Raw genomic sequence first — 12,584 nt, forward strand, 5'->3', positions numbered from 1 at the left:
TGCTTCCTTCTTTCCCCACATACTCTGAATTTTAGCAGTTTTGATATTATTTTTGATACAAAGAGCTACTCCTCCTCCTTTTCTCTCATCTCTACCCTTCATTAACAGGTTATAGCCCAGTATGGTTGTATCCCATTTATGAGACACATTGAACCATATCTCTGTAATAGCAACAATATCCAAATCCACCTCCACCATCAGGGCTTGCAGATCTGTAATTTTATTGCCAAGATTACGAGCATTTGTATTTAAGGCTTTCCAGCTTCTCTCTTTTGGCTTGCTGATTTTACTGGTTTCCTTTTCAGCCCTTTTGGTGAAGAGTGGACTATGGAATTGATTAGTTTTGTTAATTTTTCCACCTACTTCTTGTATTTGTCGGAGTCGACATTCCAATTCCTTTGTCTTCCTTCTGCCACCCCATCCTCTAGTTTACATGAATAATTTAACATGTTTACAAGTTTACATGTAGTTTACATGAATTTTGAACATGAATAATTTAAACCCACAGAGAACATAAAATGTGCAGCATACCTAAGATATTATTACTCTGTATACTTACAAAGCATTAACAGCTTCACAGAAAGTTTTTTTTGTCACAGTGATGTCACAAAGCATCAAGAAAAGCATGAAATCCAGAAGGCTGTTTAGAATTTCATGCCTGTAGGGAATCTGCCTTGGTTAGCTGACCTCTTTCTAGAAGCAAATAAAGCAGTTTAAGGTCATTATCTTTTGAGGCAAAACTTCTTCTCTTTGAACTACAAAATGTTTTTTCAATCAATCCTTTTACTGAGTTATGACATTTTTCATTATTTTTGATTACTCTGCATGGACTGTTTCTTTTCTCTTATTATCTGTTGGTTGTTTAATTTGGATTGGGTTTCACCTGCTTATGTTATTGGTTAAAAGTAAAATTAAATAAATTATAATATCATTTGATTATTTTTTATATATATACACACTATTGATTTCAATTGAACTCCAGTATACCATGCTTTATTAACAGGAATTGTTTTTGTGAATACTGTTGCTCAGCCCTATTAGACTTTACCTGTTTGTAAATATGAAAATCAGATATTCCATTAATAATATTGAAAAGAGCTGGATGCATATTCACAGTTGCAGTATAGGCTTTGCTTTGGTGGGATGCAGCTGAGATGGGAGCAGAACTGGGAATCTCCGGATTTGACCCAGAGATTCCAGAATTCTAATGGAATTGCCGGGTCTCTGGGCCAACACCTGAAATCTCCAGGTGCCCTGCTGCTGCTGCGCTAGTGAAGTAGGCAGCTTAGAAGGCCTCTGATTGGCCTACATAGGCCAATTGCCTGCTTCCTCATCCCTGCCCTGTGACCAATCAGAGGACTCCTTTCTTCTTCCTGAGCCTGCAGACCAATGCTGTCAGGCAGGAAGAGAGAAGGCCTCTGATTGGCCTCTGGAAGAAGGGAGGCCTCCGTTTGGCCTCTAGAAGGAGGCCAATAGCAGAAGCAGCAGTAGAAGATGATGCTGCCATTGGCTGGAAGGAGTCTTCCTATCAAGCCCAGGAGGAGGCTACCCTCTGGTGAGTTTGGTGTGGGGAGACGTAGCCAGTGAGGGGGGTATTTGTGCATGTGTATTTGTATATAGACGTGAGAGGGCATGGGTGTATGCATGGGGGAGGGGAAAGAACATGTCTGTGAGAGTGTGTGTGTTTCTGTAGGAGGAAGAGAAGTGAAAGTGTGAATGAACATGGGTGTGAGGGTGAGTGGGCATGTGTGTCTGTGAATGTGGAGAGGGAGAGAAGTGAGTGAGCGAGCATGTGTGTGAGAGGGGTGTGCATGTGGGAACATGAGAGGAGTAAAGCTGTAAGTGAGCATGTGAGACTGACTCAGAATGAGGAATGAGAGGTAGCATGTAAGAATGAGCGTGTGTGTGTACAAAGTGATCGCGAACGTGTGTGTGTATATGTATGAGAGTAAGTTTGTGCACATCCGGTCCCTCGCCCCTCCTCTCCCTGCATTCATAATAATCTCAAAGTGACTGGAAATCAAAAGTTCCCAGGTATGGAGGGGAGGGGAGGGGTGGGGAGGGGGTGACAAGGCTGGTGGTGGAATGGCAGGAAGAAGGGGTTGGATGGAATTTTTGGAGCAAGTACAGATTTTTTTTTCCATTCTTTGTGGGAGCTTGGGAAGAGAAAGATCAGGTCACAAGGCCCAACCTTGGCATCACTTGGGTGGGGTGGGATGGAGTATGTGTGTGTGTGGGGGGTCTCTAATCAGGTTCCAGGTCCACTTGGTTTATCTTTTGTGTATGTGTGGGGAGGGGCACTTAAACATATTCCTGGATAACTTTGAAACTTAAAAGGTGATTTTCAAACATTTTCAGGTTTCAAAGTTAACCTACTATGTATAGCGAGATATTCAGTGGGACATTTAGCCTGCTGAATATCCCTGATAATTTATGTGGATAACTTTAGTTGGATTAAGATATTCATTTTCAGGCTCTTTGAATATTGGTTTCAGAAGGTTGGGCAATCATACAAAATATTATTGGTCACAAGTTTTTGAGATGCATATCTCATACATCTTTTCTATTGGTGTTTAGTGCATGATGTTTAAGTCACTATATGACTTACTATATGATTTGTCTTATAGGAGAGGTATTATAAGACCTTGGACAGTAAAAATTACAAAATAATACTAAATGCTTCAATCTCCCCATCCCAGCAAGAGATATTGTTCACAACATTTATTCTTTATTTCGTTTCACCTGTCTGATTGCATTGTGATTTGTTTTCTTTATTCAAAATTTAGATCTTTGGGGGAAATGAATATTTTCAGCAGTGTACCGAAATGGTCCATTATCTGTTTCCTGACACAGACCCCAGAATAAGAGGACATACTATGTTCTGCTAATTCATTAATTTGACTGGATAAATACACACTGGCAGTTCATATTAGATAGGGCATGCAGAGACAAAGGGTCCCTATCTACCCTTGAAAGATTGTGCATCATAACACCATTCTTGATAACTGAACTTTTTAGATTCATAGTTGGTCTCCCTACCCCATACACTCTCTCTTGCTCACTTTCTCCTCAGTTGTAATATTATTATTATATTGGATGATAGAGTATGGCATATGGTTAATTTAAAATCAAGAACCTGAAGGCCAAAATAATCTGAAACAGAAGGTTTGTGATGCTCATTAGGAGGCACAGGGTCAGGAGAGAGAGATTCCTGCCAAGATAAACTAAAGGGTACGTTCCATTCAATAGGTATCTCATTCTCCAATGAATACAGTTCCCCAAGAATCTTTCTACAGGCTTAACTTGGAGCATATTTCACTGGACTTGGGAAAAAGAAAGAGGAAAGCAGCCATGTTCACTACTTTTTCTCCTTTAAAACACTCATCAGGTGATAAAATCATTTTGTGAAAAATGGTGCTTTTTTGGGTCATTAAACATGCCTCAATGACTTCTGCTCCATGGATTCCAAGCCATCCATTTTAGAACTTCCAGGTTAATGTGCTCTGCTCCTGATTCCAAGCTACCTTCATCTCTCCAGCTCCTCGGCATTCTTCTAAGAACTCTCTGTAATTTAAAAGAAATGTGCCAAAGCTGCAGCAATGCTTGCAATTACTGAGATTGTATGGAATGTGCCAGCAATATCATCAGGGAAAGCAGGACTGGCTAAAGAGAAGGGCGTGCAGTGTGAAAGCTTGGTCAACATGCAGAAAAAGTTAATTTAATAAAATAATTAAAACAAAAAAACAAAAAAAACCAACTAACAGCCCAGAACACATTGAAAACTAGGATATCATTATAAAGGGAATAAAAAGCATGAGGGACTTTGAAATAAGAATCATTTTTCCTTCCTATCATCTTCAAGTACTGCAGCTGGAGTAGTGCACTGAATGCCACAGCATTAAAAGTATGGCCTACAGCCAGAACCAAATCTTCACTCCACTCTCTCTTCCTTACTGATGGATGGAGAGACGAGCTAAAGCCAGTCTGAAGTTCAGCCCAGCTTGCTCACCTCTGATAGCCACTTACAGTACACAATGGAACCCTGTTACAGGGAACGCTTTTAGTGAATTTTATGACACAATGAATTACTAGCCCTGAAGTCCTGTCTCTTGTAAACAGAAGTGGTAAAACTGTGTTTATTTCATACAAGAATATACTTGTTTGTGCTGTTCTTATGTTTCTGACACAGATGTTGTATTCTCCTCTAATACAGTGAATCTTAAAATTTTAAAAATCACTACTACAGGAGAACTTCAATGTACATCCCAAAACGGTTGTTTTATCCAAGTGGCTTTTATCATTGCAGAGATCTCAAAAGATAAAAAAGAATCATCTTCACACAGACAATAAGAAAAGGAAAGAAAATTGCATTGATAAGACCAGGAAGCTGATTTTTTTGCATTCCAACTAACTATTGCAAATTAGGATTTTGTTCATTTTTTTTTTATTTCTGTTTTTTTTTCCATAAAAATCCACAAGTATTGAAACTGGTAAAGTTACAGAGTTCGGTTTTAAAGTTGCTGCTGCTGTCACTGAATGCAGCTGACCTACCCACCCACCTGTCCGTCAGAATCACAGCCTTACAAAGACAAAATCCTGAAGAGGTCACCACAGCATGTTATATCCCAGTACAAAGAAAGGGTTCGACAAGGTGATAGTGGGAACGGAGACTGGAGCGTGAGGGAGGAAAAATAGGTCAGCATGTTTATATTAATGTGTTTGGGAGGGGTTAGAAATGATTAATTTTGTCTATTAATTGCTTCTGTTTACATCATTTTCATGTTGAATTTCCGTGGGGCATCAGCAGAGCTTATTCCTGCGTCTGACTTCCGTGGGACATACTCAATCTCAATATTATGCTTTGTGTTGCCTTTCCCCCTACTCCATAGAAATAGGAGCACCAAGCAGAACAACACCACCCCAAGGAATGAGATGAATCCCATGGTGGTGGCGATGATTAGAGTCTTGATGTCAAAGGGGAAAGGCACAGTGGCACGTGTACTGTTGGCATCACTCTCATTGGGCTGGTTGGACATGAAAGCAAAGGTTTTGTTTGGTTGGTGGGGCCAGTCTGGAGAGTAGCTTCGAACATGCAGATGGGCGAGAACTGTATCATTTCCTCCAGCATTACTAGCAATGCATAGGTAGGTACCATGATCTTGGATCTGGGCATAGCGCACCTCCAGGGTGCCATCAGGGAAGACGGTGAGGCGCCCATTGGTTTTGCTAGAGATGAGGTGCTTCTTTGGGGACTGCCACATGATGACAGGGGGTGGATCACCATCTGCCCGACAAATAAAATGTACTGTGTTTCCCTCATCCACATTAATCTGTTGTTGTTTTCGGTCTCGTATCCTTGCTCGACGGCATGTGAAGTAGTTGGGAAGAAGCACATCAGGGAAATCTTTAAACTCTTTTCCCTGAACATACTCAGGAGTATTGCAGGTGGGCTGATGTTTGTTGAAGTTCAATCTCCAACGACGCCGGAAGACCCAAAGTAGCCGGCAATCACAGGCCAAGGGATTGTTATCCAAAATAAGCGTCTCAAGGTTCCCAACAGAATGGAAGGCTGCCTCCTCTAAAGTGGTCAGTAGGTTCCCTGACACATTAAGAATACGCAGGTGGTTGAGACCACGGAAGGCATAGGGCTCTACTGTAGTGAGTTGTCCACCAACAAGATGGATCTCCTGCAGTCTGAGCAGGTCATGAAGCATGGACCCTTCAATGGTAATGATGGGGTTATAAGACAAGTTTAGAAATCTGAGATATACCAAGTGCCTCACAGCCACATAGGGGATGGAAGTCAGATTGCAATTGGCGATCGATAAGGAAGTCAGGTTTAGTCCATAGAGACAATTAGATGTCATGGTATCCAAATAGGGCCAGTAAGAGATCTCAAGGATTTTAAGCCTGTACAGCCTCTTGAAAGAATAATCTCTAATGGCATTAATATTTAAATGGCGAAGCCTCAGCACTATCAGACCATGCAAGTGAGACAGTGCCTCTGTTGGGATGGAGGTCAAGTTGCATTTCTCTAAGGTCAACTGCTCCAAACTGTTAAGACCACTGAAGGCTCGCTGGGAGATGTAGACCAGATCATTGTCTCCCACTTCCAAAGACTTCAGGTTGTACAAATCCTGGAACATGTAATCCAAAAGGATAACAATCTTATTCTCACTGATGTCCAACTTGGTAAGATTGCTGAGCCCAGTAAATACCCCCAGTGGAATCAGTTTGAGCCTGTTACTTCGCAGACCCAGAGTCCTGAGGTTAAAGAGGTTGTTGAAAGCCCCAGGTTCAATAGTACCAATGATATTTTCATTGAGCTCCAGCTCTTCCAAGTGAGGGTAGTTAGCAAATTCATCCTGGCTGAGAGTCTTGATCCGATTCTTTCCCAAGTCCAGTAGCCGTGTCTCAGTTGGAATTCCCTCAGGAACAGCCATATATCTCTTCCGATGGCACTGCACAGAGCGCTCCTGGGCAGAGCACTCACATCGGGGGGGACAACCTGTGGCAGAACCCGATAGGATGGATCCCAGCACCAGGAGGAGGATAGGCTGCCAGCAGGCCAAGATCGGGTTATGCATGCTCAGCTCCCCAACGATCATCCTATCTTTTACCTGCAGGCAAAACAAAAACAGAGGAAAGACATATTAGTAACGTGTACATTAACAGAATGCTTGCTTCAGTGGAAGATACCAAGGATTATTAAATTGTCAAAGCTGCTACTGAATGAAGTCAAAATTGAAGACCAAGAATAGACCTTTGAGGTCAATAAATGACTGTATTTGCATTATGTATCATTAGCAGGCGATGGCATTCAGCCAGTGCATTTGTACTGCAGGAGTAGTAACTTAACTTACATAGTGATTGCATTTAAATTAAGGGTTGATCAAATTTCTAAAGGGAAATAATATACTCAAGGAAGACAAAACAAAATTATTTTTGTTTTTAAATATACACATGGCCTGGACAATTGTGAAACCCGAGACATGTTTTGTGGATACCAAACAGCTCGTTATTGTACAACCAACAAACCAGAGTCTCTTCTTCCAGTTAAAAACAATTTGAAACCAAATATTTTTGGGGAGAAGAAAGAGAACAAAAAGGGATTTCAGCTATCAAAGTAGGAAAAATTTACAATCCCTAAAGAGAGACCATCTTCTTTCTCCCAAGTATCTCAGATGCACAAAAATAGGAACATCAAAACATATCTGACTAATTTGAATATTTTTGATCTGTGCTTTCCCCTTCAGAATAGCAGGAACCATTCACCTTGATTGATACAGTACCGCATGGTCAATTGTGGGAATGCCTCAGTTTGTCCTCATGTACCATGATTTGTAGACACTATTCTCATAGAAAAGCTAATCCAAGACTCCTCCAGAAAGAGGAATTTTATAAATAATTTAATGCTAGCTGGCAGAGAATTTCCAGATCTGGAACTCTGAGCTCCTTTAGGGAGCATTACCACTAACCTGGACTTCATTAAAAATATGATTTCACTATAATCATATAGGATATAATGCAGCCTAATGTTTAGCAAAATTTTTCATCAAGGCAAACAAATCAAATAAAATCATATCTTGCAAAGCGTTCTTAATTCAGGAGATTCTGGATGACGCTAGCTAGTCTCCTTGGCATAAACCCACCCTGATCTAAATGCCCTGAGAGACCTGGCCTCAGAGCACTGTATATTCTAACAGGTTATTTAGCAGTCTGCTCAGACGTTGAGAAGGGAGCAAGTTCAACTAACAAGGCTGGAGCTTGGCGGTGAGGTGCATACCAAAAGAAAGCCGCCTGCAGCCTGGCCAATGCAAAGCCTTAATGAGGAGCACAAGAAAGCCGAGCATTCACACAGGCAAATACAGGCTCCAGAAGGATGGCAAAAAGCCATGGCAGCAGTGAGAGTGAGCAAATCCCAGAGACTCAGAGGGGGAGGGAGAAAGAGACAGTAATTCAGAGGCAGAAACAAACACACAGGGATTCAGGAGGAGCAAGACAAAAGGAGGGAGTGGGAGACAGGCAAAGAGAGAGACACACACAGATCCAAAGGATTTACAAGACGACAGAAGAAAAAAAATGGAGACGCACATTTAGCAAAGGAAGAGAGAACTAGACTGAACTATACTAACGCAGTTCGCTAAAATCACAGGTCTTCAGATAGTAATGGCTTGTGTTCATTGCCAACCAAAGCTATCTTAAGACTGGCAACTGTATAGTGAAAATATCTGTATTCAGTTTCATTCAGCCGCTGAACCTTTGCCACTCCATCATAACAAATAGCCATTATAATTGGGGGTTAGTTGGCAAAGTGTCTGTCTTTACCTACGCTGGAGCTCTGTTCACGGCAGCTGGTAGAGATATGTCATGCATCTTCCATCAGCCCATGAGACATCTTTTCCTCTATCAGCAAATGAGTGTGGTACGCAAATAAACTGCCATTTGTTTTTATTTGTTATTCACACCTTTCTCAAATTGCAGTGTTTCTGTCGCTTGTGTTTCCACTCCTCATTTTTTCAATTATTTCATGCACTTTTGAGTTTCTCAATTATCCATCCAAGCTGTGGCTCACCTCTTTGGAGAAGCATAATGTGTTTTTAATGTATGTTTTAAAGTGCAATTTGTGTTCATGCAGGTAATTAATTTAATTCTGACAATGTCTCTCAAACCAAGGAAGACAGAATCAAACAAGGTAAAATAAATATGTTTTTTTAATGTTGTGGTTAGTTTTCTAGTGTTTTTAGCATCACGAAAGTTTGTAGATTGCTGGCTTTTGAAAATGAGATCTTTCATTTATCCTATGGGTGGTATTAGCTTCCCCAGCACTTCCCTGGCTATGAGCCTTATTTTGCCTTGGAGAGACCAGCCACAAAGAAAGAGTCCCCATTGAGTGTAACCAACTTTTTAATTTTTTATATAAGAGAAAGATAATTGTTCTCCAGTCTAAGTTCACTTGGTAGTGTGTTTCAAAGATGTGGATCTGCTGACATTTGTGTCATGGGGCTACGCCAGTCACTAACAATATCCCTGTGTGATCTTTTTATCTAGGGGCAATAGGAGGGGTTTTGATATTTTTTATTCCTCCCATTGCTATAGCCCCACCTTTTTGGGTGATAGGCTTGTTGGGGGTATAACGTCTTATGGAGCATCCCCAGTGCCTCAGTGGAAAGGCAACAGAGGAAGAGATGAGTTCTAGTTAGATATCCCCCCCCCCCAAAAAAAATCTCATAGCAACAGTGAGTCAGGAGCTAAGGAGAAGGAAGGAGGCTAGAGGTTCCTCCAGAATCTCTTGGAAACAGGACAAGAGATACAGTGAAGAGCTGAAACTTTTCCCAGGGTTTCAGGAGAGCAAGAGAGAGGATTGATTTCCCCAGGATCTCAAAGCAAGGTGGTTAGAGAGGTGGAGATCCCTCTGGATCTCACACAAGGCAATTCAGACATTTTTATAAAGAGAGTTGGAGGAAGAGATTTGTAAGAAGATTTTTTTGGATTTTGACTGTCCAGCACTTGAGGGAACAGCATACCTCTAGTATCCCAAAGGGCTGGGACAGAGATTTTTTGACCTATTCGAACAGTCAACAGATTGGGTGACGAGAAGGATGTTGACTTTTGAGCCACTAACTCAAGAGATTTGTATTTTTGATAGTTGAATTACAGTTTATTTATTTATTTTATTTAACAGTTTTTTTATACCGACATTAAAATACACATCATATCGGTTTAAGAGTTGAAGAGTTTTGACTTGTTGGAAGCCTCTTTTGGATATTTTTCTTGGGGATTCTTCCAGACCAGTTCATGCTTGAACTGGAACTACACTCTAGATATTCGACACTTACTGAGGATATTTTCAATTAGGATGAAGGTGCAAGTGCCAGAAGAGAAGTGAGCAAAGTAAGGATGGACAGAGAAACCATTTGATTTTTATTGATCATTGGATGTGTGCTGATTCTTATTTTTGTGATCTTGTCTTGGATTCAAATTTTTTAAGTTACAATAAAGACTTTCTTTTATTTGAACATCAACTACAACAGACTCGTGTTTTCATTGAGTTTTATTTAAGTGTGGACTTGCTGGGATGGATGGACCTTTTTGTGATTCCTGATTTCTCCCTGTTGTGCTGGTTTTGGCTTCCCTGCTTTTATTTTTCATTATCTTGCACCTTCTAGAAATGATCAATATAGAGTATGACATGGTCATGAAAACCTTGGTGAACAGCACCAGTAGCCCTGGAGGAGAAATCTTCCTCCCAGTCTAGATCTGAACCCGGACCTGTAGCAACCCTAGTAGAGGATAAAGCACCGATATGGCGTAATGGCTATATCTGTGAACAGATAAGGAGCCTGTGAGGGAGTGTATAGGAGACTCCCTCAGAACACCTTAAGGGACCAGTCACAGCTATCTGGCCTGGTCCTCCTTAAGAACCTGCCCTGCAAGGGATTTGGGGTAAAAGGAGGATCCCTTCATCACAGTATAAGCAGTCAGGACCCCGGAGGGAGAGAAGGGCCCCAGGGAACAGGCAGGAAATTGGCATACAGACAGACAACGTATGCCTTCACATGGTTAATGCAACTCCAACATTGCTCTCTGCTTCAATGGCAAGGGGAAATGTGGAAAAGAGGATTTGCATTTAGATAACAACCAACAAGGACTGAACTTCACAATCTGGGTAAACACATAAGCGTGGGGGTAGCTTGCTTATTACGGCGGTTACTACCCTAAACCAATTAAGCCTGATACATCACTTTGAATGCATATACAGCGTTGCTCTCTGCTTCAACGGCAGGGGGAAATGTGGAAAAGAGGATTTACATTCAGACAACATCCAACAAGTCATTGATCGGTGCAGGCTGGGTAAACAAGCATTGGGGTAGCTTGCTTGATGCGGCGGTTACTACCCTTAACCATTAAGCCTTATGCTCACCTTTGATGCAACTCCAACATTACTCTCTGCATCAGTGGCAGGGGATGGCAGGAAATTTGAATCAAACAGTTACCAATAAGGGCCCTGAACTTAGTGGTTAGTGAAACAGATAAGTATGGGAAAATAAGTATGGGAAAATAAGTGTGGGAAAATAAGTGTGGGAGCTTGCTGGACAGACTGGATGGGCCGACTGGTCTTTTTCTGCTGTCATTTCTATGTTAAATACTTTTTAAGCTGCATGCAAGACTTCTAATGTAAGCAGCCTTTGACTCTATACTTTTGTTTGTTCTGTAAATAAAACTTTTTGTGTGTATGAAACAGCCAGAGTCTGCCTGCTTCCATTCTCCTGGCTGTTTCTCAAATCAAGACCGCTCCCAGCTACCACAGGGCCATTGCATAAGTATATGACAGGAAGCCACAGAAGCTCAGCAGCAGCATTCTGGAATCGACTCAGCAGGAAAGGACAATTCTGTTTCCATCTGCCTTATCTTTGCTACTGCACTATGGCTGTAAACAAATGTGAATGATTTTTGAGTTTCCATTTAACCAGCCCTCTCAGAGTTCCTTTAAAAAAAAAAAGCATAGTGGGAAAGATAATGATGGGAAAAGTGATGACTCTGTGATATTTAGGCCAACTCTACTAGAAACTGGAACCAGGAATGGACAGAATAAAACACATTACTGAGCAGGAGTCCCTGTGCCAGTATTTCCTTTGAACAACTTTATTTATAACTAAAGAGCAAATAAAAGGTGCTTTCTTCTCTTCCCGTGTTATCCTATTGTAAAAGAAAAAAGACAATTGAAAATCACACAAAATGAGGCTAGAATGGGCCACAAGAAGCCTCCTGGAAAAAGTCTCCATTGTGCCTATTGTTTCAAACAGATCTGTGCCTCATTTGATCCGAAAACCTTCCAGTGATGGAGATGCCACTATTTTTCAGAGGAAAGTTGTGCCAGTTTAATTGCTCTTATAGTTGGATGGTTCTTTCTGTATCTAAAGAAGGTTCTTCCTCACGTCTAGTTTCTTTATCTGAAATGAATGGAATAGTTTCCTTATTTTCTGTCTCCAAAAGATCTGCAAATACTTTAATTTAGTTTGTTACTTTTATAAGTCTCTCTACGTTTTAATTGTCTGATTTCCCCCAACATACACACAAACTTCCAACCCCCTCCCATTTGTCTCTAAAAGAAAATGAAGCATAAAGCTAAATTTTTTTTTTTTAAATAAGGTATATTTACACCTTTTTAAACATCCTGCCATTTTCATTTATGCACTTTGCATGCAAGCCTCTACGAGGAACTGCCCCATAATGTCATGGGCAAATTATTCCAAATGCTATTACATTTCCCATCGAACGTAGAGGATTTGCAGGAATAAAAAAAAAATACAATTTAACCATATTCTGTTTTTATGCTTCTTGGGGGTACAGTGTGTTTCACATAGACATTTAAAGAACAATTACAACATTGTATTTAAATACCCAACAAAACTTCCAAGAAGGCATTGAGATAAACCTCATGGCCTGACCATGGTTAAAACTCAAACTTCAGTGAGCATGTGGAGGGTGGATGTTTGGACAATAGCTTCACTAGTTTTGGTAGCAGTGTGGAGCATTAGAAAACTTAGTAATAAGGCAAGAAAGAAGATTTAGATTTTGGA

General features: G+C 40.8%; 1 protein-coding gene across 4 annotated transcripts in view; it reads right to left on the reverse strand.

The window, feature by feature from the left end:
* Positions 1-4,140: 4,140 nt before the first annotated feature.
* LINGO1 (leucine rich repeat and Ig domain containing 1) overlaps positions 4,141-12,584 on the reverse strand; it is a 1,111,620-nt gene continuing 1,103,176 nt past the window's right edge. For all 4 annotated transcript variants that reach the window (XM_029575323.1, XM_029575325.1, XM_029575322.1 and 1 more), the window contains one exon: positions 4,141-6,620. In XM_029575323.1, the coding sequence (XP_029431183.1) occupies positions 4,767-6,620 (1,854 nt within the window). In that variant the 3' untranslated portion in view covers positions 4,141-4,766. The remainder of the gene's footprint in view (positions 6,621-12,584) is intronic.

Source organism: Rhinatrema bivittatum, chromosome 13 (assembly GCF_901001135.1).
Source record: "Rhinatrema bivittatum chromosome 13, aRhiBiv1.1, whole genome shotgun sequence".
Classification (NCBI taxonomy): Eukaryota; Metazoa; Chordata; class Amphibia; order Gymnophiona; family Rhinatrematidae; genus Rhinatrema; species Rhinatrema bivittatum.